Genomic DNA, 26,542 nt, shown 5'->3' with positions numbered 1-26,542 from the left:
CAGACAACTGGCATTGCTGCAGGATGTTTATAATCCTGAATGGTGGCTAATTGATTTTTTAAATGCCATTATACTTGAAAGTCCAGTAGGCGTGGGGGAATATGTTTTTTAGAGGCAACACATATTCGTTTTGTTGATGTCTGTTAATTATGCAGCTGCACTCTATGGGTAGCTGTGTGTTACTGAGCTTTACATTCAAGATCTTATCTGTTTCTCCAGTTCAATAGGCAATCAATCTACTTGAATGATTCCCGTGGTCTGCTTGCAATAACGTTGCCTTTCCCATCAGGGTTTTGTGTGATACCTCAAGTGCTTTGTGTCTTTATTAAGCTCAATAGCACTAAAGCACCACCAAAGTCCATTAGGTTAAAAAGAAGCCCTGACGGTACATCTGAAGCCCAGTTGGACGTGATCAGATGTAATTAATCTTTTGTCTCTACAAGGCCCTATTGTTCTCTGTTTCTGTGATTATGGGTCACGTTTAATTCAAATGTATTTCCCAGCAGGAAGCTTTCGCAAATAGAGAGCGAGGGATTAGGAGAGAAAAACAACAAACTCACACTGTGAAACATTTTGTATTGCTTATTCCAGGGTGGAGGAGTCTGTACTTATTACCAGCCTTTTGGTTGCGTTTATGGGGTCTTTTGATCACTAGCATTGGCCTAGCTACAGGAACTCCTGTTGTGAGACTGGAGGCGGGGGATGGGGTCAGAGAACGTACATATACTGTATAGTGTTTGTGTTCAAATCAATTCAGCTTAGCTATTTTGTAGGCCTCTCCTTTTCACAGCACTTGTTTTTCTAGAGCCAAATATATACAGCTAATTGGATTGTGGATCTAGTTTGTGGAGGGAATTAGGGAATGTTTTTTTTACATAATAAACCATTTTATAATAATGGTGTTTTATACAAATGGTATATAATTTATTGTACAGGTGCTACCAAATGCTTTTAAACTTATATTTTGTATGAAAAACCTGAAGAACATTAACTAAGCATATATTGGTTAAGCATGCATATCTGCATGCCAAGGGTCCAATATCTGATTGGACTGTCCAGGATTTTAACTCTGCCCCATGTCCTGTACAGTTTTTACAATGTACAGTACTTTCCAGTATCTCTTTCTTCCTTCGCCCATCCCCAAGGTGGCTCTGCATGATCCAGTATTTTTTAATTTATTATTATTATTTTTTTAAGTAGTATGTGGTAATGTTATGCATTTGGTGGTAAGGGTAATATCTGTCAAACACAGGTCAGTTTAAAATCATAGAACGCAAACTGAAACACAAGCAGGAGGCTTGTGTGAAAACAGTAAATAATGGGATGCAAAGTGCCTGTGATCCTATTGACATTCTAAATCTTACATACCTTTAAGAACTAGAATGAACTAACGTAGGCCACCAATATTTGCATAAACGTTCTTATTTTATATTTGTAACTGTACTATTACACATGTTCCGTAACATTAACCTTTGGACTCGGCATCCTTAAACAAACACTGCTGAGAATGGAGCCCAATGATGCCAGAGAAAAGCATGTATTCCCTGCAACTGTATGCTATCAAAAGTTAGGGTTTAATTAGGTCCCAGTGCTTACCGTTAAGGCTGCTCCTATCTATCAGATTGGTGTCAGATGGCCAGTACCCTCCGTCTCCATGACGACCTAAGGAGCAGAAGGTATTTCAGAGAGAAGACATTAAAGGAATCAGAATGACATCCTTTACCTGAGAGAAAAAGAGCTTTCCTGAAATGCAGGAAGAGACCATTATCTTATTCGTCTTAGCACCGACTTTGAAACAGCTCAGTTTGAAACTGAACTTTGTTTAATTAAAGGTGTTCATCACAATTATATATGACATTGACTGGGAATGGCAAGGCTACAGTCTTTTTGAACTGCATAACACCGCCATGCCCCATGAGTGTGTACACTTTTTCATGATAACATGTCTGCAGTTTTCATTTTATAGAGTGCTGAATGGTGGTTGCACTTCAATTGATTCTCCAGGGGTAGGTTTTATATATAAAATTGTATTTTAAGAGGCTCTGATGGAGACACAACATATCTTTGGTAGGGGTGGGGAAAATCTTCACTTCCAGTTACATTAGTATTAAAAACGTTTTTGAAAAAAGGAAAAAAAAATACATTAAGCAGCCTGCAGAACGAAGAAATAATGTTGTCTTGCCTGGAGAAGTGTGTCAAGTAGCCCCATCCATCAGCCTCATGACTGGACTAAATAAAAACTCAATTTCATGTGGCCTCTTTTGGGTAGAAATGTCTGTACATGAATAATGTGTATAACGCAATTTGACTTTGCGATTACTCAGGACATTTAGCCCTTTAATTTAATTTGTCGCTATGTAAAAATAATGTGATATCTTGTAACAGTTGTAAGTCGCCCTGGATAAGGGCGTCGACTAAGAAATAAATAATAATAATAATAATAATAATAAATGGTTATGCATGTGTTTAACAGTGTAATTCTATTGCAATTCATGGCGTATTAAATCTATACATATTTAGAATGGGCAAGGAATGAGTTAACAGGAATGAGGTTACTGGAAGCTGAATAAGTTTCCTTTTCTAATACAATCGTCACTTTAAAAAATACCATAATCCATTTTAAAAAGCTAAAATGACAGCAAAAATATTACTTATCACACATGTGTTGATCATACAAATCCATATTTGAAAAAATCAATTTGTAGCCACTGCACTGATAATGAAAGTTGGCCATTCTGAACCTCCAGCAAGGCAGCTCTGAGCTACTATGGTGTCCATATTAGGACATCTTCGTACATCAGACAAAAAGGAGTCATTATGTGCTCCCCCCTCTGTAACTCCCTTCTCTGAAACTCCCTCCTCGCTCCTATGAAACTCCCTCCGCCCCTCCTCCCATCCTCCTTCCCACATCATTTCTGCTGGTCTGAAGAGATCAGCCAATAAAGAACCGGGCTGGAGCGAACCCGGGACCTCTCGCACTAAAGCATAGTGCCGATACTGCTGTACAAAAGAGCCGGCTCTTTTGCAAGGAGCGTATATCGGGCTTATGTCTTTGTGTGTGATTACGTCACCTACCAGCCCTACTGCTGCCTTCCCCCGTGCACGCTACACTCTCCCCTGACAGTCTCAAGTCCGCCTCGGACTTGCTCACCAGGCTACAGTCCGACGAGTGCATACCAGGGTACCTGTGTCCACTTCTGACACCAATGTAGCGATCTCGGTTAATGCAGGCAGGCGCATCACACAGGGCAAGGAAATCCACACACAGGCGGAGGGCGAGTGCGAACCCGGCACCTCTCACACTAAAGCATAGCGCCGATATATATATATATATATATATATATATATATATATATATATATATATATATATATATACACACCTCCTCCCCAACCTGCACCACCTCACTCCCAGCCTCGTCCTAAGAGGGGGAGTATACGATGCTCCTCCACCTAATCATTTTTATTCACCGGGATGAACACGCTGCTTAGATGTATTATTTTATTGTTTGTTTTTTAGCAGGTGGCACCGGGATGCTCCAAGGGATGAGGCTGTGCTCCAACTATTATTTTTATTTTTATTCACCCATTGTTTGGGTTCAATGTTTTTGGAAATCTGTAAGATTTTGTATTATAATAAAGGTGGCTATTTAATGCAAGATTGTCCTGACTGAAACGCTCATTTTGTTCCAAGCATGACAATCTCTATAGTAATAGGGCTTTCCTAAAGGTTGATTGCATTTGAAGTACTCAAATTTGAATTAATGTTATATGAAGGATGAAAGTGGGGGCTAAAACAGTAAATTAACAGGGAAATTAAACTGTGTGTGGCAGAGCAGGGCCCTGCCTGTAAATAATATTGTTTTGTGGTGTTTTGGTGGTGGTTGGCAGGGATGGGCTTAATTTCCTGTCCCTGCCAAAGTACATGTGAGAATGTGGCTGGAGCTAATTTAATAATTGATGATAATTAGGCTCCAGCCACATGGTATAAAAAGGGGAGAAAAATCCTTTGTTTGGTGGAGGGGGTTGGTGAGTTAAAAGTTTGTTATAGAGTGGGTTTATGGTTTGAGTAATGAAGTTCAGTGAAGGCTTTGCCCAGCCTGAACAGTTTTGTTTTTGTTTAAACCTTTGTTTTGGCCCTTGAGCTGGTTATTTTGTTCTTGTTTATGGTGTGCGAGACCTGTATTTGTTTAAACTTCTATTTTTGCTCTGTCAGCAGCAGTGTTTTGTTTTGTATTTTTATTTTTGTTTGTTGATTAAAATGTGCAGCTGCTCCTAAACTGCAGCTTCCCTGCTGATACCATCTGGGCCTGCAATGCTACCCTGTCACAGAGTGGCTAATGTTTTAAAGACTTGTTCAGATTAATAACATGCATTGAAAAGGCATGAAAAACAGTCATGACAATGCAACATTCTTCAGTCAGAAGAAGGATGTATGACTGAAGAACCCGAGTACTTGTTCCTAAATGTCGAACAAGCTTTCTAACCATGTGATGAAACTTCTGTCTGATCCTTTTTTTAATGAGATGTAGCTGCTGCATTGGGAGTTTTAATTAGATGAGCTGACACTTTTATGGCAGGTGAGGAGGGGAAAAAAATAAATAAAAAAAATTCCACTGAAGACAATTTTCATCTTTCCATTAAAGGGCTGACTCTGCTGAGCGTAACTTCATTACAGAGATTAATTATGATGGTGGCAGCTACATGCTAGCAGGTGTACGGACAGGTAAAGTCTGGAATGCAAAAGTGGCCGTGCACGTTACTGCGGTAACAAGATAGGGTGGACTCTTTAATGGGAAGCTTGATAGATTGAGGACAACATACCTTGGTCATTAGCCATTTTGTCAGGATGCTCAACTACAAGAAAAAAGAAAGAAAGAAGGAAAGACAATGTTATTAGATTGGTGACATGGTGGAGAGAACTGAGAGGTTGACATTTTAAATGGACATATTTGTTCGCAGCATTTTCAGACCGTCATCCTGCCCTTCAAACTGACTCATCTGAATGTGAGGATGTTACGTTGCCCTTTACTGAACATGGGGGGAGAGAATAACTCATAGCCAGTCTATTATAACGCAGTATGGTTTTTGTTTTACATAAAAGCCTGCAGACACTGCAGCATGCTAGTGGTTTTTCAATATAGGATGTAATGAGGGGAAGAACTCTGTAGATTGTACTGAAATCGACAGTAACAATCAAATGCAACTATATTCAAAATAATTGCAAAGAAGAGTAAAAATGATTGTTATATACTTAAAAAAATAAAATCTGTAAATTGTACTGAAATAGACCTAATATTCAAATGCAACTAGCCATTTTTAAATGTATTGTTAAGGAAAATAAAACTGTCCTTTCAGTGGCTACAACTAATCACTTATATTTGAGCATCAAAAGAAACGTATAACTTATATTTGAGCATCAAAAGAAACTTATCACTTATATTTGGATAAAACTCACTAGATGTGATCGAAAAATGACAAACTCTGTTTTAGAGCAGGTGCAGTGACTTTTTATTGTGCTGATTAACAATTGACATCATGAAGATACTGCAAAATGATCTTTCGATCTTGGGCAGGTGTTGTGACTCTTGGTCTCCCAGTTCGTGGCCTATAATTGAAAGAGAGGGTCTGGTAATACCGCCTCGCCAGGTTTGAAATTGCTGGCTGTGAGCACCCAAGACGGTAAGACACAGTACGCTGCCCTAGTCCAGCCTCCAACATGCTGATTGCACAAAGGTACAGCTCTCCTGACAGACGTGGCATATTGTTTTATTTCTGTGATTTTCTTTATTGCTTTTATTCAAGCTTGCAATTCAACAACTGAAATGATTCCATATCCAGTGTCCAATCAACTGTCTCACTAATTAGATGATTAAGTGCATATGCTTCAGTCATAGTCACTCAAGCGTGTCCTGGTCAAAGATGAATGATCGAGTGACTAAAAAGAAACCAAAAACATTTAATCAATGTCCATCATTTATATACCTTATTTTTTTTCAAAAATAAATGTGTTATAATAGTGATAAGTTTCTTTTGATGCTCGGTATATTTCTAGGCAACACAGGCACTGGTCAGCTGAACAGGTGTCTTCCACATGTATTTTGAACCCCTTACATCAAAGCTCAAAGTTACTCAGTGTTATCAGTTAGGTGCTGCTAAACCTACAGTGCAATGTTCTAAACTCGGCAGTCAAAAGTTTGGGTGTAGAAATGAAGATTTAAAATATGTGATAACCAGCTTTACTTTTTAAATAATTTTAGTAAGCATTTATAATTATTTAACATGAATACCCTAATTAATTCCAGTCCACATTACAAATGTATTGATTAAACAGGTTTAGACTAAAAGCTATTACAAGCTGGCACATTTTCAGTCAGTAACAGATGTCATATAGCTTTTTGTACTCTAAAATGAGCATACCGTACTTAACAAGAAATACATTAATTGTATCTAGCTTTTTATAATTTTTCGAACAGAAAAATAAAATCTGCTAAATTGTTATTTGTGTAGCTATTCAAACGTATTTTACTGTAATTTTAAAGGTGAAAGACCACTGAAGTCATGTCAAGAAATGGTAAAAAAATGTTGATGATGGAGAGTCAAAAAGAGCACCAAGAAGAAATTAAAAAAATGTTCAGTGATAGAAATCACGATTCATGGGTTATTTCAAGCAGAAAGACCATCAGACTATCAGAGATATTGGGACAATAAAACTGACGAGGGAATGGCCGATCAGACATGCAGACGCACTTTAGGGAGCTAACTGGTGTGCCTTTAGAAAAAACATTTATGGAGCTGGTGACAGCTAAAGGAAAGAGAGTCCTGGCCTCAATGAAAAGTGATAAAAATAAAAAGGTTGTTGAAATATTGGCAGAGATTCAATTTGGGAAGAAAGTTCTGAGCAAATCACCAGAGGTGCCTGGGATGCTTTTGCTGAACAAGAGGAACTGATGTTTTTTCAGGTGGAAAATACTTGATAGTGAGTGAAGTAAATACAGCTGATCTTCCAGTATCATTTTTTTGTAGTAGGTAATTTAATGATCAGATTATACTTTCGTTGTATATTGGTTTATTGTATATGGATCCCTCACAGAATTATTTAAACCTCAGTTTTGGGAACAATTGCTAATAATAATTATGCTCAGCTAATTTAAGTATTCAAAAACAATATTTAACAGTATTTAAAACAAGTATTGATTTTATTAGGTATAAATTCAGTTACGACAATAATATGACAGAATGCAGTTACTATTCCAAATCTGTCGTATCCTGAATGGGAATTCTAGTCTTGTACACTGCATAATGAATTAAGGAGCAGAAAACATAATGGTGTTGTAATATAGTAGCAATAGTATTGTAATATATAGATTTTAGGAAATTCAATTGTAACTGCTACCCACTTCATGTTGAGTATCGACCAAGTTATAGTCAAGATATCACCAGTTTTCTGATGGTCTTCACAATGATGTTTGCTTCTTACTACTGTTTCAATATTCAGTATCCAGCAATGATGGCAACGACACTGGAATCATGAAAATCAATTGCTGTGAACATGTTTGTTTATTACACACTGTGGAGAGTTCTCAAATGCTAAAGAGATCTAGACACTTTTATGGGTAGTGATATCTAACCAAAATATTACCAAAACAGCCAAGTTACAAAAGGGGATTGGCCATATAAAGATACTGTGGCTCCTTTCTTCTAATGTGTGACTTTAGGCAGACGTTCCTTTAGTTGTCTGGCTCCAATATTATGGAATGACCTTCCTGTTTATATCAGAGGAGCTGACTGCTTAAATAAATTGAAAGGACTCTTAAAAACCCATCTATTTAGTAATTTAGTATGAAATGGGTGTTAGCTCTTGCCATGATATCATGATGCTTACCGAGTGAAAGATTTTTTTTATTATCCTAATGCAGCTTGTATCACTTTTATATTTATTTATCTAGGATACATTGTCTTACTGCTATTCTAATTGATATGTTTTTGTATCTTTGTACTTTATTTATTTCATCTATTTTAAAAACGTGTTTCATATCTATGAATGTTTTTTCTTATGCATGTTGTGTAAAGCTCTATGAGACGCCTTTGTTGGTGTGAAGGATGCTATATAAATAAAGTTTTGATTTACAAAAAACGCCAACACTATAAAAAGTAACAAAACACAAAAAGTTTTACATACAAATGCCATGCTTTTTCATATCTGTGAGCTACAGTACTAAGATTGGGTTTATGTATGAATGAAAGCGGGGCCAAGCTGAGTGATTCCTTGTTCGGGAAAAAAAAATCTCAGTATACACACTTTACATGTTGAATATGATACGTAGCAGTTCTGGTTTCTGATTAAGTTTAATGTGCCTGGGATGTATGATGAAGCAGAATCTGTGCAAATCGAGGCCACATTTTCCCAAGATTCCTGGTACTTTGTGAATGCTTGGACAAAGCCAGTATCTGCAGAAGGTACGAACGTGACTTCAGCACAAAACAAGTCAGGTTTAATCGCTTCCAAGGCATCGGGAGACGCGTCAAAGATCACACTGAAAATTTCCATCAATGCATTCCATAAGTTTACCATTTTCTGTCAAATATTTACGATTAAGATTGTCAGCATTAGGCAGTGTTTTAGCTGATGGACACACAGTACTGTTGCATGAAGTCACCAATACAAAACCCTCTGCAATAAACAGTGGCTGTCCAGCAAAGCACAGAGCTCTGACAAAATCATTAACACAGTCATGCTGCACTCCACGTGTAAAAGCAGCAGAAATTGATTGTTTGTCTCTCAGCTCACTTTCTTGTTTTAGTTTAATGTGTCGTTTATTTTCAGTATGTTATTTTATTGTCAGCGCGAACATGTACCTCAATGCAACAGTATTTGCAATGCTATGCTTCTTCTGCCTTATATGGCCCTGTGACAGGGAGAGAAGGAATCTGTGCTCTAAATCTCCCTCACGACCAGAAAGGGCGCTGTGTAAGGTGGGTAGTACGCTTTCCCATAGATGGGCTGACTCGACGGTAGGTGGTAACCGGAAGTCGGCCATTTTGGGGCAAGCACGTAGCTGCGAGATTACTGAAAAACTCCATTGTGGTCAACATTTTCTCCCTATTCCTCATCCACTCAAAATATTATATTTTCTTGTAAGTATTTCAATTCAGTTTTTGATCAAGCTTGTTGCTACGCCCAGCACTTGTCACAATAATCAGACTTTGATTGGCCAATAGAATCAGGTGATAATATGTTTGTGAAGCAACAGAGAACCAATCATGTGCGACGTTTGAAGGTTATTTGATCCTCTGTCTTAACGTACATGCTGTATCTTAGGATAGTGTAGAGCTGCTTATTACAATGTCATAGTCAGACTAAAACAGCAGTTTAATCAAAATATTGTGCATTTCCTAAAAATAGTACTGAGAAAATACTGAATATTAGACGAAAATCAGTAAAAACCCAGGTTCAGTTAAAAAAAAAATCCTGTAATTTTTCAGTAAAATTTGGAATAAACCGGAAATATGGAACCCTACATATGTAGCACACCTGGCTGTCCCTCACAATTGCTTTTGCTGCTGCTTGCATAGCGTACATCATGCATAACTATAAATACTCAATCATAAATTCTGAGGAAAAACTAATTCAAGCAAAAAAAAAAAAAAAAAAAGTTTTGGCTATGTGACGAAGTGCCCGCCCCTGTGTGTATTTTCTGTTTATATGTTACGTGTTGTGTGTAAATGTTGGTGTATAGAGATGGCTGCACGGGATATAAATGGGTGTGTGCAGCACGAGTATTTAAATTGTATAATTATATTTAGGCACGGGATTGCACTTCACGTGCATTTAAAGTATAGTATGTGAGCACGGGGTTGCACAGAATTAATTCACGTGCTGGGATTCAAGTGAATAATTAATTAGTAATTGAATCCCAGCACAACAGTATATATAGATGCACGTTTGACTAACTCGGGGTTGGGTGTTCGTGAGTGGAGAACGGGAGAGAGAAAGGAGAAAGAATTAAAAATCTAAAGAATAACAATTGCTACAGCGTGCTGGAAGTGCCAGCACGGTACTTGTTTAAACGTTCGTCCGCTTGTTTTGTGTGTTAGTACGTTTTGTTTATATATTTATTTTGGCGTAAGTGCAGTGTCCTGTGTTGTTTGTTACCATTGTTTATTTTCTGTTCTATTTATTTATTAAATGTTGAGCGAAACCATTCGCTCAGCTCCACCAAACCACACCTCTCTGTCGTTTTATTTCCTGCTTCTGGTCTGACGCCACCCACTCCGGCCGTCTTTGTGACACGCTAAATATGCTTTTATCAGTGTCTTCATTGGTTAGAACTAGAAGGCATAATCAGCCGAAAACTCTAACTTGGCTTCCAGCTTAGAATCTTAGTTAATCCAACAAAACACCTGCCTTAGCCACTAGTTGTTCGAACCAAATAAACTTCCTCTTTAATCATTTCACAGCTCCCTACTTTCCATTAAATATAAACTTATTAGCTTGCTACTATAGCAACTGCCGCCAGATCTAGTAAAAAATTTAAAAAATCCTTCAGACACAAATGTCTCCTCTACCTCCAGCAATTTGGATCCTGAAGTTTTTTTATTAGGGCTTAAATTGTCACACTCTGTTTTTGTCATTTCTTGTCCCCACACACAAATGCTCCTCCTAATGCTATGTTTTGTACTGAAACTAGAATTCTATATGTACTGTGCTACTCCATTATAATGCAGTTGTTGGGGTCCATATTTAGGAGACTGCATTATTTGTGTTTCACTTTCTAACGAATATTGGCATTTTTGTTCCCAAAATGATTTACAATGTTCACAAGCCAAATTAATATTGATGGAAGCAGACACACACAATTTGCAGGTACTTGAATCCACGGTTTATTGGGACGAATATTCACGGCCCCTGCGAGCCTGGGCCACATCAAAAACAATAGTCTTGCACTGTCACAGCAGCTTGTCTCACTCGGCTCTGCCCGCGCTGATGTGGGTCCCCCACTATATGCTTTCATGAACACGTAAGGAAAATATTGGAGATGGGGCCATTTGGAAAGGACCTCGGAGCAACACACTCACATTTCACATCACCCACCAATCCTGGCTGAGGCAAGCTTACCACTTCCCTGCTAACAAACACACAAACTCACACACACACACACACACACACACACGCACTCGCACGCACACACATGCACACACACAAACAACAGGGTCTGTAGACTAGTCCTGCAACAGTATAAATCCTGGGTCATTACAATATATACAGTATAATAGAAACTGCTGCTTGAGTTTGCATTTTCTTACTGCACCGCATCGAGTTTCATTTTAATAGAGAAAGATTTTCGTTTTTTGCTGTCTGCCATGTGTCGTACTGTATATCTGGAACATTCATCCAACATTTGTGAGTAAAATTGCATTATGGGGGAAATGGGAGCCAAGACCTTACCGTGTTCTAGCTAATTCTGCATTATAACAGGTTATAACGGGGTAGCACTGTACTTGGTGTTACTGAACACGCTGTAGGGTTTAAAACACAACACATTACTTTCCCTAGCTTTCTGCTTTGTTATATGTATTCCAGCAATATCTTTTTCAACAATTGTAAATGTTTCGATATTTTCATTAACATATCCCTCATCCCTTTTGACCAGTTACATTCGTTTAAATGTGTTATGCAATCGGGTCTTCTCGTCAAAATGATGCTAAATGAACAAATACTGTGTCAACCTTTCGGAGTCCTGAAGAGGATAGGGTCAGAAAGCGGGCCAACCCCCTTTGCATTCTTGGCTTGGATGCGGAAATAGTAAACCGTGTCCAGGGTGAGGTCCATGACCTGGTGGGTGAGCCGGTCACCACTGATAGACTCCATAACCCAGTCATCAATGGGCAGGTTTTTGTCCAACGTGTAGAAAAGGATGTATCCTGGGAAAAGATCACACAAAGAAACGTCATGAGAATGAAACCTTAATAAGTTTCAAAATTCCATCAACACACCTTACTGTCTAAGAAAGTGTTGAATTATGTTTGAATTTGTTTTATAGAACCTTTTTTAATGAACTTATTCCACAGTTGAATCAATGCTTTAGTAATGTGATCAGAGCTCTTTCTATGGCCATCCCAGACATTTAATGAACCATGGCACCATTGTGAACCAGTTTCATTAATAACATAACAGTCAAACACTGCCTGTAACATACGGCCATGTTGAGAACCTCAGTAATCTGATAGTGAATATTTGTTGAACAAACATTGTTTAACATTATACAAATATCCACAAAGGCTGCTGATGTGAGAACCATCTGTATTCTACCACCTTCCCACATTCTGACCTCGTAGGGGATGACTTACACAACTTTTTTTTTGCATGCACACAACAGAACCATTTTCTGTCTCTCACTTGTGCTTTATGTATGTATGACCCTTGATGTGCACCAAGATTTCTGAAAGGCATATAGTTTAATACTTTTCACACCTATACATTCAACTAGTTGGCACTTCTACTGTAGAAGTGCCAATATTAAAACATCTACTTACAACACATTCTGCACTAAAGAAAACCTTTAATACAGCTCAACACAGCATCTTGAAGATTAATTTATTTTCAAAGGGAATTTTCTTTTTTCTGAGCAGCATGGTGAAGTGCATGGCTGCACAGTTACCATGGAATTATCACCTGTGCTACTAGAAACAAACAATAAGACAAATTGTCCTTGCTGGAAAGTATGAATATAGAATTATTTTATTTACTATGCTTCAGCAATCTCTCCATGCCAAAAGCAAATTATGCTTTTTACCTCAATGATCTGGTCAATGTTTATTACAATACACGTCCACTATGTTTATTATACCTAAGGCTGTATTTAATTTGTATTTTTTTACTGTTATCACAGGTTTCACGATTTCCATGTAATATGCATTTCCCAGTGAAAATTCCCATTTCTGAAAGAATAGTGTAAATATACATATTTTATATCAAAATGAAATACAGCAAACGTTTGCCTTATTGATGCACAACCTGTTACACTGCATTTAGGAACCTGGCAGATGGTTTAGTTAGATTCCGGTAAATGATTGAACACACTGCATAGAGCTGCACGATTTCTTTAAGATGTCTTCAACGAAAAAGATACCAGCTGCATCAAAGATCAAAAATATTTCTGCTTAAGATTGCTCTGTCCAGTACAAGAAGGGGACATTACACGTGTCTGTTGTTATTTTTACATGTACTTATGTACTTATGTCTTTATCTTGTTTGATAATTCACTGATGGTGAAAAAAGAATGTATTTAAAAGGTTGACATAAGAAATGAAATATTCTGCAATTTAGCATTTACTGTTTTTCAGGTAAGCATTTAAATATTTAGGAACATTTGTTGTATAATAACTCAAGATAAAATGATCAGTTTTGAACGTGACAACACCATTTTCTGCTTTAATACATATTTAGTTTAAATCGTTAAGTATGTGTTTATCTTTGTATGCTTTACAACACCTCGTTAAACCTTCAAAAAGGTGACATAAAAAAAACAAATAAGGCTTATTAAATTGCAAGTTCTGGGTGAAACAAGGACAGTAAAGGTGACACACAGTAACTCTACTTTGGAGTGACCCAAATAAGATGTCCAAGGGTAGCTATAACTTGAAGGGTAATTCAATCAACCACTACTAACAATGCATGACACACAGCATCTTACCTGTGATTTTTCCATTGGCCTCCAATGGTGGCTGCCAGCTGATGATGATGGCCCGAGGTTTCCCCTCCCTGTTGATTACAGTGAGATCCTTTGGGGCAGAACTGGGAGCTAAAAAACATAAAGGCATTAAGTAAATGGATCAGGGAAATTGCATTAAAGATCTGACAAGTCTTTTTTTTCACCTTCATAGATGAATGCCATACTCTGTAAGGGCTGAATTTGCTGGTGTAATTAATTTGAAAGACAGGTTCATATTAACCTGAAATATGAAGTCCTTTTTTGTGTGTGCATCAGCTTCTATTTGTTCACTGGTCTACTTTTTTTGTTAACTGTTACTTTTTAATTGTTCTTATGGAATACACCTCAGCAGACATTCATGTAAAACACAATATTAAGAATCTTTCCACCAAGAATAATCTACCTTGAAATGAGCTGTTTCCATTGCCGTATCATTTACATAACTAAGATGGATCAGTCTCAGCTCATACCAAACAGATGGCTCAAAGAAAGGTTTGCGGAAAAGGAAAATCAAAATATCCAACGGTGCCAAATAAAGGAGACTTCATAAACATCTTAATTGTAAACAGGGGAGATGTGACACTCCAGTAGCATATTTCAACCTGCATGGTGCAGAATCACTTATATTTAACCATTTGAACTTCACTTATTCCCCCAATTAAGAAAATAAATAAATACAACAAAAATATAATGCTCCCCATAATAACTGGCAACAAACAGCCTTCTGAGGTCAGTTGTTTTACAGAGCTTTCAAACTGGTTACAAGTATTGTCGTCTTGCTACTGTACCTGGCTTGGTAGAAAACCTTGGAGGTCAAAGGCAACGGAGGTCATACATCTTTTTAAGAAGTAATAATTACAGTTCAGTAATAGTGTACAGTGTGTAGTATTCTCTTTGGGTATGCTGCACGTAGCAACACTTACTGTAATTAGAATAAAATACCAAACTGAAGTGAAAGCAAAAGATAAAACACATACCAGCTTCATAGGTTGTCGCATGTGCAGTCATACTCCATGTGCTTGACTTTCGACCTTTCGTTACCATGACAGAAAACTCGTACATGGTGTTGGGTTTGAGTCCTGTGACGGTGTGACTGAGGGCTGTGGTGTCTGCAGACTAGATAAAAAGTGTAACATTTAAGGAACTGATGATTTTTAACTGTAGGACTCAATGACTTCTAGAATTATGGGATCATAATTACATCCAGTCTGCAGGGTGTTGGATTTAGGTACTGGCACAATTTAAAATTATGCAATTAACAAAAAAACATAGGGGGTGCTGCTGAAGCCTGCATCGCATGGTAAATTAACAATATATGTGTTAACATCACTGGGTACATCACTGGGTGATACAATATTGAATGAATAGGCTGAGATCTCAAACACACAGCTTTATTGCTCCTCATAGTTAATTACCATGTCATATGCACTTATGGGCTTCAACAGCACATTTAGTTTATTACGTCATCATGTTCCCCATGGCTTGTTTGGGGCCAATACCAACATTTTTGGCTTGGTTTACATGCAAAAATAAGTCTCACCTCTTTCTCATGTTATTTTGGTAGTACCTTTTGGGCAATTTGGGTTTACATGTAGTTTTCTACTAGAGAGAGAAGTTCTCCTTCAAAATTCAAACAAACTAATTCATATTAAAATATGGGAGTGTATATTTAAATATTTATGCCAGTGTTCCAATTTGGCCATGTGTGACTACTGATATCGTGTAGTTTTCTTTGACTGGGTTTACAAGATGTTTTTAAGTTGTGCTGAAGAATCACAAGTGAGCCTGCCTCATTTAGCCACCAAAAAATATAACAAAAAGAAGTGAGGGAAACAAAACAAAAACCCAGACATAGTGCTACATGAGTACCAACAAATACCAACATACCATAACACAGCACTCTGTACTATCTATGTATTATTAACATTTTTTTACATTCTACTAGTAGAATGTTGTTATATTTTTGGTTACTGGAGATCCAGTATACCGGTAGTCCATAGTAGTTGATGTTCAGCCCCATATTTGTCTTTTTGTGAAACCACTTTTTTTTTCTTTTTCATGTTTTCGTTTTTGTAAAACAAATCTTGCTCTATGAATTTTTTTATTTTATTTTACTTCAACTCTATACATGGTCAGTCACTCAAACCTGGTGCTGAGGTCAGTAGCCTGCAGCAAAAATATAGCACTGGCATGAATTCTCAGCTATGCTAATTTGATACATTTTGGTGTACAAGCACTCCTTTTTTGTCTTTCATAGGAACCCACAATAGGCTACTTAAGCCTAGTGTACAATGAATTGCATCTTATTGCTAAGGGACAAAAAGTCTAAACTTAACGCAACAGCTATCCGATCACCAAACATGAAAATAACAAAAGTGTGTAAAGGATAAAAAAATCTGTATATGCTTTGCAAAGGGTTTCGTTATGTATTTATTTAACTTTGTAGTAGCTTCAGTATTTTTTTTATAACCTTGCTTATAAAACAACTAAATTATAACGCATTTATGAGTCACCTGAAAATGGCAATAATTTGAAAACATTGAATAAATGGTGTGACATAAAAAAAACCCATTGAATGAAGAGGTCTCTAAACCTTTCATACTGTATGCTTGTTTTTTTCAAAATGGTAACAATGTTTGGCAGGGTTACTTCCAGCAGATCTCAGTTGTTAATTGCGTGGTATGGCCTTCAGTTATAGTAGAAAGTTGTGTCACAAACAGGATCTTCACTGCTGAAGTCTTGTAAACATTTCAAACTTCTTGCCATACCAGCGCAAGAGATGATTGACCCTTTTTAGCCGTACCATTTTTTGGCTCTGCACTTGCTCTAGCATAAGGATTGTGCGCAGTATGTTGTGCATGCTATGTCAATGGAGAGAATGAATTTGGCGTTTCTAACTCAAATGCTTGTAAACCAAGCCTATGTCTGCTATACAATCCATGTTATACATGTATAATCTACAGTATGCACACAGCATGTGTGGAAAAAGAAGAAGAAGAAAAAGAAGAAGAAGAAGAAGAAGAAGAAGAAGAAGAAGAAGAAGAAGAAGATGAAGAAGGAAAAGCGCTACCTTGTATTTGCCGCTGGTGGAGTAGCTGGTCTTCCATTTGACAGTGTAGAAGCGCACCTCGGTCATCTTCTGGTTCTTGGACATTGAATTGTCAGCCCAGCTGACCCGTACAGAGTCAGGGGTGAGTGCCACAGCCTGCACACCTACAGGTGGGATCATGGGGGTGGAGGTATCTGGGACTGGGGTAGGGAATTTATCAAACAAATGATACAAATCATCTGTTGTGTCAACAGGGTCTGGGTCGCACATGCACAAAGAGCCAGAGAATCATGCACAAATTAAATTGGAACAATAATAAATCAAAAATGAAAAGCAGCCATATTCCACAGGGTGAGAATGGGCGGTCAAGAAATGGGGTGGGAAATGGTGGAGAAGGGCAGAAAAAAATCCCATTAATCTAGTTAAGTACATAAAAAGAGAACGACGCCAGTGGAGTTAAATTAAGTGAAAAGAAATCTTAACAAATACATACACAGAGTGATGTACAGAACAGTAACCAAATAAAACAGGTTAAATTAGTTTAGCGATGTTATGAACATGGGCTTTTCAGCCTGTAACCAGAGCTGCCAAATACCTTGAGGATAGTCTCATTTATTGCTTCAATTTGCAGCAGAGTTTAAAAAAGTAAATAGGTATATGCATTCGGCAGTCCTTAATTTGTTTTGTCAGTACACTGATTAGGACTGAAAGGAGCATGAAACAATCTTTCACATATAACAAAGATATATCCATGTATGTGACTTTCAGAAGCTAGAATTTAAAGCTAATTTGTTATGGTTGAACTGTAAAATATAAAGGTATTCCAATGTTTACATTACTTTCCTGAAACTGATTTTTAAATGCTTTAAAAAAATACCAATAATAAAAGGCAGACAAACTGCAGAAATACACTATGCTATAGTTCTATGCATTCCAATTATTCCCATGATCAGGAATGTGTTCTCAAAAGTGCTCTGAGTGCTTTCACTGCTTTTGGTTTCCAAACACACAGGCCTGATAATAGATAATTAATAAAGGGTATTTTCCTTTTAAATATACTTCATACTAGTGAAGCTTGTCTAGCAGACAGTTTGCCTTGAGCATGGTACATCATTTGGCTTTATTTACTCTGTGCCCAGGGGGACTGTTATTGGCTCTTCCCAAGCTTGTATTGTGACTGTGTGGATTCTGTTTTTAATTGACTCAGTGATATTTAAATGGAAACTAATGTAAATGTGTATAAAATAAGGACAACAGTCATTAGCTGACACACAATGAAAACCATAAAATGAGTATTGAACACTTCTAAGGGTTAAAACAGTGGAAGTTCATAAGTGCTATGGACACACAAATATTATTTAAGGCTCTTAGGATAGGTACAAAGGCTTCTTCCTGTTCCAGCTAAGTTTATTTCAACACAGACAGGAGCAATAATAAAACACTAGATTTTTAAATATGCATTTATCCACAAAGCAACATAGATTTGCTAATAAAATAAAGTCTATTCTATGCCAGTCTTACTTTCCAGCTCACAGACAGATGCCACAGATATAATTAGTTATTATATTATGTTTGTTAATTTATATGATGTTCAGCAGGTTTCTACATACTAGGTTTGGTTCATATCTCAGCATTTCCTGCTTCTTTGAAATACTGGCCTTCAGACCTACATCAGTAACCAGCTTGAGATAACTATTCAGCCTGGGTAACATAAAAGACTTTATGGGGCCTGTTAACTCTGTGTCTCATAATGCAATTGTTCAAAACCCATTTGGAATCACAATAGGTGGCTTTGACTCACACTCTATACAGTGTAGAATATACTGTGCAGTTAGGATAGTGCATCTTATTTCAAGACCAGGCTTTTCCTATTGTATTGCTGTGTAAAAGGAGCTGAAATCACTTATGCTTGCAGGGTCAGTTGCTGAACTTCAATACAAAACTGAGGCACCTGGCTCCTAGCTACTGCATATGGTCCTTTTAGTTCAGCACCTAAGCAAATTAAATGTGGAAAACAGTGCAAACTGATGGGAATGCTGCTTTTCCAGTGGCCTAATTTATGTCCTGGGGCCCTTGATTTCAGGACTTCCACAACCTCTTTCAGTGCGCAGTATATTTGCATTATAAAAACAAACATACTGTACTGTGAAACCTGAATGTAATGGAACTTCTGTGGTCGCATAAGGCAAATATCTGCATATTCAATGTGCCTCTGTTATCATTCACAAAAAACAAAAATCATTCTGTGGTTTACTGGCTGTTAACTACAAAGTGGCCACTTAGGTCAAGTGACAGTAACATATTTTTTTCCTGTATTTGTTTTTAACATACCTGTCATAGATCTGGTAACTGCACTCTCATAGAGAGGAACCCCTTCTCCTGCATTGTTGAAGGACTTCAGGGAAATAACATAATGGGAGCTTGGCTCTGTTGAACAGAATAAACAGACTGTTAATTTAGCACACATTCTACAAAGACAAGTTACACCAGTATGAAGTAGGGATGACATAGGGTACTCGGGTGTCCGGTTCTCGAGATATATCCCGAATCCATTTTCAAGATTCGATTCCTCTTCGAATTCCTTTTTGATAAAATCAAACGTCTCAGTTTTCCACGCGACCTGTTGTAGTGGAGCCACTCGACTTGACCGACTAGACCAGTGGTTTTCAACCTGTGGTATGCAAACCTTTAATGGTATGCGACAGGCTTGCCACTGGTGTGCACCGACAGTTCTTTATGACGATATGATTCCTCAAAACACAATGCTCTGTCAATCGCACCATCGTGTATCAATCTGTTTGTACCACTGAAGCACAGAGAAATTATAATGCAGAGCTCAAGACTGCGATTAAAATGGTTAGAAATGCAAAATAAAAATGCAGCATTTCCCTTTAAAAGCAAGTGTCAATATTTAAGAATGCAAGATGATATATATATATATATATATAGATATATATATATATATATATATATATATATATATATATATATACAGTATATATACAGTACTGTGCAAAAGTTTTAGGCAGGTGTGAAATGCTGTAAAGTAAGAATGCTTTCAAAAATAGACATGTTAATAGTTTATATTTATCAATTAACTAAATGCAAAGTGAGTGAACAGAAGAAAAATCCACATCAAATCAATATTTGGTGTGACCACCCTTTGCCTTCAAAACAGCATCAATTCTTCTAGGTACACTTGCACACAGTTTTTGAATGAACTCGGCAGGTAGGTTGGCCCAAACATCTTGGAGAACTAACCACAGTTCTTCTGTGGATTTAGGCAGCCTCAGTTGCTTCTCTCTCTTCATGTAATCCCAGACAGACTCGATGATGTTGAGATCAGGGCTCTGTGGGGGCCATACCATCACTTCCAGGACTCCTTGTTCTTCTTTACGCTGAAGATAGTTCTTAATGACTTTCGCTGTATGTTTGGGGTCGTTGTCATGCTGCAGAATACATTTGGGGCCAATCAGATGCCTCCCTGATGGTATTGCATGATGGATAAGTATCTGCCTGTACTTCTCAGCATTGAGGAGACCATTAATTCTGACCAAATCCCCAACTCCATCTCCACTCCATGCAGCCCCAAACTTGCAAGGAACCTCCACCATGCTTCACTGTTGCCTGCAGACACTCATTCGTGTACCGCTCTCCAGCCCTTCGGCGAACAAACTGCCTTCTGCTACAGCCAAATATTTCAAATTTTGACTCATCAGTCCAGAGCACCTGCTGCCATTTTTCTGCACCCCAGTTCCTGTGTTTTCGTGCAAGTTGAGTCGCTTGGCCTTGTTTCCACGTCGGAGGTATGGCTTTTTGGCCGCAAGTCTTCCATGAAGGCCACTTCTGACCAGACTTCTCCGGACAGTAGATAGGTTTACCAGGGTCCCACTGTTTTCTGCCAATTCTGAGCTGATGGCACTGCTGGACATCTTCCGATTGCGAAGGGAACTAAGCATGATGTGTCTTTCATCTGCTGCAGTAAGTTTCCTTGGCCGACCACTGCGTCTACGGTCCTCAATGTTGCCCGTTTCTTTATGCTTCTTCAAAAGAGCTTGGACAGCACATCTGGAAACCCCTGTCTGCCTTGAAATTTCTGCCTGGGAGAGACCTTGCTGATGCAGTATAACTACCTTGTGTCTTATTGCTGTGCTCAGTCTTGCCATGGTGTATGACTTTTGACAGTATTCAGCAACCTCACCTTGTTAGCTGAGTTTGGCTGTTCCTCACCCAGTTTTATTCCTCCTACACAGCTGTTTCTGTTTCAGTTAATGATTGTGTTTCAACCTACATATTGAATTGATGATCATTAGCACCTGTTTGGTATAATTGTTTAAACATACACCTGACTATATGCCTACAAAATCCCTGACTTTGTGCAAGTGTACCTAGAAGAATTGATGCTGTTTTGAAGGCAAAGGGTGGTCACACCAAATATGGATTTGATTTAGATTTTTCTTCTGTTCACTCACTTTGCATTTTGTTAATTGATAAATATAATCTATTAACATGTCTATTTTTGAAAGCATTCTTACTTTACAGCATTTTTTCACACCTGCCTAAAACTTTTGCACAGTACTGTATATATTGTGAGGAGGGAGCAGGGGCGCCTTTAAGAAATGGCGTCACTGGTGACAAAACTACACAACCCATAGTCCCCAGTATTGATTGACAAGGCGGGGTTAAAGGATTTAAAAGGAAGCGGGGCAGAACAAGGGGGGGCGTTTTGTGGGGAACTCTAACCGGTTGTCCTGCCTGTTCAAGCTTCCGAGGAGTATTCTGGTGCTTAGGAAAATATAGCAAGTGCGTTACGTTTGAATTCTAGCGATTCTTTGAAAAGTCTAGCATAGAGCGGTTTTGCCTCTTGGTGAGGCAGACTTTTGTTTTGTACTGTTTGGTTTTGGTTTGATAATTTTGGATTTAAATAAATTACGGTGTACACACTGTTCGGTTTCCAACTGCCAGAGCAGCAATACTTTATCCGAGTGAGTTGTTTATATGGTCGGGACTTGTTAAAACATTACGTGTTTCCCAGCTGCAGGAGCAGCAGTACTCTGACCGAGTGCATTGTTTATATGAGCAGGGCCTGCTATAAATAATACGTGTTCTTCAGCTGCCAGAGCAGCAATTACTTTAACCAAGACTGTTGCGGGACTTAGCAGAAACACTGCAAGGTTTACAGCTGCAGGTGCAGCATGTGCACTTCAAGAAAGAATTACAGCACCAGGTCTTACAGGTTGGATTACAAGCTGCCGGAGTAACGGTACCACTCTAAGAGAGAGGGATATACATTTGGAAGAAAACCACCAAGCACAAAATCGGGGTGTGAGATCAATCTTTATTGTTGCTGGTTCCTTGTGGCCTGCTCCTTGCTGTCTTTCAGGCAGCCTAGGACAGAGGATGTGCTGTTCTTCCTTATGTTACAGGAGATAACCTCCAGAGGGAGCCCAACATGTACTCACCTGTGTTCCTGGCTCACACCACCAGAGGGAGCCCAACCTGTACTCACCTGTGTTCCTTGCTCACTCCACCAGAGGGAGCCCAACTGAAACTTACCTGTGGTTCTCGCTCACTCCACCAGAGGGAGCCCAACCAAAACTTACCTGTGTTCCTGGCTCACTCCACCAGAGGGAGCCCAACCTGTACTCACCTGTGTTCCTGGCTCACTCCACCAGAGGGAGTCCAACTTACGCTCGCCAGAGCATAGAGAGGGGAGAAGAAGTGAGATAGTTAGTGGCCTGTACAGGGCAAATAAATGAAAGAGAATAAATGTCTTGTTGTAAATATTGTAAATAAAAGTATTCACCTGAATCAGTGACGTGTTCACTCCAGTCTGTGAAGAAAAATACTGGTGTCCAGCAACACCACACTACCACTCTTTTACAATATATATACACACACACACACATACACACAATGAAAGTAAAGTCTCTATGGCAATGCAAGAGTTCAAATTTATTTCAGCCAAACTATATTTAAATGGCTTATCAAACGAAATTCATCATTTTGCTTCGGCGGTTTAAATATTTGACTCCCGCTCGTTTATATTCTTCATCAAAATCTCTTTATTGATTTAAAAAAAGGACATAGTTGTAAAACAAACAATGCGTTTCGACACTAACGTGTCCTCATCAGGTATATTAACACCAGCAGAATACATGAACCCCACATGAACAGTTTAGGAAATGTAGAACAAGAACAGCAACAAATAAAATACACTTAAGGTTTGTGTCTTGCACACATGCCATTAACAAAATGCCCTGAAAACTTAATGTAATTAATGCAGGGCTGTAATGCAGCAAAAAGAGCAAGAATTAAACAAACAAGGACGTGAAAAGGTGAACTCCAATAAACCAATGTTATCTTTCGCCAGTCAAATCACAGAGTGCCTAAATAAAGTTTTGAGTCAACACAAATAAATTTTTTTCGTCTCTTGCATCTTGCATCCCAGCAGATTTTGTTACATTTACCATCAGGAGTTTAAGTGATTTAATTGCACAGGATTCCATGGTTAGATGATCACCTGATAATATCATTTCAGCCAAAGAATCTGCCACAGTAATTTAAAAGCAACGTTACCATTACCGTATTAAAACAGTATGTAGCGTGAGCTTTGTACTAAAGCAGGGCCAGCTGTTGAACAAAGTTTATGTCTTAAACTGACCATTTAAAAAATGTGAAAGCAGAACACACAGAAATGCGTGCGGTCAGCTGGCTTGCATTCCCTTCCCTTCTCCCCTGCTCCGGACTTATAACTTGATTAACAGGTATTTTAATGTTGCACATTCTAATAAGAGAATGTAAAATATGTACACTGTATTGCATTCTCATAAATTGATTTAACATTTATTTTCTCGAAGGAAACATTGTGATTATGTACCCTTAAGGTGGAATTCTCAAATACAACTGCTGCTTATCCTCACCCAGGACAACTGGAAGCTGCCAGAGACTGGAAAATGCTGGCAGATGTTGGTCAATGGCTTATTTTTCCACCTGAGATTGCCACCGCTAACCTTCGACCAGATATTGTCTTGTATATTGTCTGGATCAGCACGCCTTGTACACCTGGTAGAGTTAACAATGCCATGGGAGGATGCTGTAGATGAGGCGTATGAGAGGAAGAAACTGCGGTATGCTCAACTAGCCTCTGAAGCGGAACAGCGAGGACGGAGAGTCCGGGTTTACCCAGTGGAGGTGGGTTGTCGAGGATTTGTGGCACACTCTACAACCCGGTTTCTCAGAGACGTCGGATTCAGTGGCCAAGAGTTGTGTCGCACAGTGAAGAACTTATCTGAAGCAGCAGCAACTGGCTGTGGTTGAGACGGAAAGATTCTGGTTGGGGATCTCAAGCACAATAGAAAGAAAGAAACGCTGATGTACGGGTAAGTAAGCTGGGCTGAGTTGAGTGGAGTGGGGTGATGCTGGGACGCCAGAATCACCGTCGAGCCCTCTTGAGGTGTCGTGGGCTAGTCGACGAAACACAGAGGATGGAAGGTACCCACTTGAAGACCAAAGAGATGTACCCTACTTCGCTCAATCCAGACGGTGGTCATGCTGATGCGCTGGGGAGACCACACTGTGGTTGATCCCCAGAGCTTGCATCGCAGTCGTTGTGTGTGCTGATGCGCCAGGGAGGCAAATAAGCTGATCCCTGGAGCCAGCATTACACTTCAGCCATCAACACCAGACATATCTACATCATCATATGGAAGGAAACGCAAATGGATAGAGACACAGATGGATCACATTAGTTTACTGTAAAGCTACGTCTTAGTTGGTGCTTATCTTGGCGAGAGCCGGGTTCAAATCAGCATGAAGTTTTAACATCTACTCTCGTGTAATGGAAATCATGCATGCTGAAAACAGACTTCCCTTAACCCTTTCCGCTATTGACAAATTGGAGGCAACATTGGCTACAGTACATGCAAGTGACTTTATTCATCTTGGTATCAATGCTTCTCTCTGGGTTACCAATTTGCGCTGCAATTGTGAAACAATGTACATCAACTCGATCCGATAACCACTGCCAGCACACTAACTGCAAAACACCAAACACATCAAAAAGTTCCACAGTTCTTAAAAAAACCTTGAAAATGTACTGAGCCTGTATGTTATTGAAAAAGCTGAAGAGTTGCAATATGCCTTTTGCATCAGATTCATACAGATTCATACATTCCGAAATCAAAGGCCATTCTCTTTTTGTTTCTCAATCAAAATGTCACTAGTGAATTACACATATATAATAAAAGTTAAATCTGGTCCAATGCACACACTTCAGTTCTGCAGCACTATTTGATACTCAAGGAGCATGAGCTGAACTTCATTAGCTTAAGTTCATAATTTATCACTGCAGACTGCTTGGTTTATTCTTTAAAATAAAGGACCTTCAGTTTAAGAATCCACAGGTATATAACCCTGTTAATTACCTTTTTCAACGAAATATCCTACGCAATTTTACAGATACCAGTTTTAATTGCCTGTGTGCCAGGCATAATGGTATCTCAAATGATCTACTCTAAAAGGCATTACACTTTGAAATGAAGCAATTTCAAACTGTGCTCTCTCTGCATGCACATTTTAAGCATTTTTTCCCCTTTTGTCTGAAAGGACACTTCTTGCACGCCTAACATCTTTCTTTTTTAAAGAAGAACACGTGGTAATTATTTCACAAACAGACGACATCTTACTGTTGTTTCCAAGAGATTGGTAAGATGTAGTAGTTTTTATTGTTAGAAAGAACAACAGCCAAATGATAGGCTTGCATTCATTAATATTTCATTTTGGTAGCAAGGACATCTGTTAAATGTTAACAATCTGTGTAAAATGTTCATGTTTCCAAAGTAACTGTAAATGCTTTTTTATTTCATTTCCAGTTCAGTTGTTTTCTTATTACATTTTTTTTTTAATAAAGTCAATTATTTTAATTAAAATATGCGTGCTTACATAGAACTCAAAATGAGTACCGTTTGGATATAAGAAACAAAGGGAAGTATGGCAATTGCTTTGTCTGGTTTTGATTACATTATTTAAAAGAACCTTAAAACATCACACTCTCTAACTCTGCACAGGGAGCGCTGGGATAGTATGTTAAACAGCATAAACCATTTGTAAAGGACCCAGTAAATAATACAGTATCATAAACCTTTCCCTTTGACAGAAAAACTATGAAAATGGTAACAGGTGGCATTATACAAATACATCTGCAGTATTGTACTTCTGATTGCCCTCCTTTGTCCTGTAATAGGTTAATAGGGTTGCCAAGTCATATTGCCTCCTCAATCAGTTCCTTACATTCTTTCCTGCTGTACATGGGGATAGCAATAAGTCACTTTCAAATTGCCACAGCAAAATAGCACTGAAAATAGTTATTTGATGTTACATGTAATGCAAGCATCTAAAAAATTGAGATGATTCAGTTTATATTATGTCATTCAAAGTTCCAGACAGCATGGGCTTTTTTGAAAAGCAGCTTTAACGGCTCTGAGAGAGGACTGGGTGAACAATGATTTGTAATTCAAAGTTACAGGACAAAGTGAGATAGGCAGGTACAATACTGTATTTACAGCATACAGCATACCAGTGGCACTTAAAAATAATGTGTAGTTTAAAATGAGTTTCCATGCATAAGCTATGTGTTTTTACCATAGTTTATCCTACCGTATATGTCTGTTGTTTACGATGCTTTGCCACATTTTGCTATGATTTTACCTCAGGAAACCACAATTACGTTGCAAACCATTCAAGGTACTATATTACCTAAGATTATTTGTTTTAAAAAA

At 38.3% G+C, this 26,542-nt stretch overlaps 1 protein-coding gene across 3 annotated transcripts in view; it reads right to left on the bottom strand.

Annotated features, from left to right (window-relative positions):
• Nucleotides 1–26,542, bottom strand: part of LOC117408791 (netrin receptor DCC-like) — a 278,589-nt gene that overhangs the window by 24,090 nt on the left and 227,957 nt on the right. For 2 of the 3 annotated variants that reach the window (XM_058995095.1, XM_058995102.1), the window contains exons 16-22: nt 19,095–19,190; nt 16,785–17,020; nt 14,692–14,830; nt 13,697–13,804; nt 11,730–11,924; nt 4,824–4,856; nt 1,597–1,662 (exon numbers count right to left, since the gene is read on the bottom strand). In XM_058995095.1, the coding sequence (XP_058851078.1) occupies nt 1,597–1,662; nt 4,824–4,856; nt 11,730–11,924; nt 13,697–13,804; nt 14,692–14,830; nt 16,785–17,020; nt 19,095–19,190 (873 nt within the window). The remainder of the gene's footprint in view (nt 1–1,596; nt 1,663–4,823; nt 4,857–11,729; nt 11,925–13,696; nt 13,805–14,691; nt 14,831–16,784; nt 17,021–19,094; nt 19,191–26,542) is intronic. The other variant, XM_058995112.1, reaches the window with a different exon arrangement.

Source organism: Acipenser ruthenus, chromosome 2 (genome assembly GCF_902713425.1).
Source record: "Acipenser ruthenus chromosome 2, fAciRut3.2 maternal haplotype, whole genome shotgun sequence".
NCBI lineage: Eukaryota > Metazoa > Chordata > Actinopteri > Acipenseriformes > Acipenseridae > Acipenser > Acipenser ruthenus.
The sequence above is the reverse complement of the archived record's forward strand: the minus strand, read 5'-3'. Positions and strand labels throughout refer to the sequence as shown.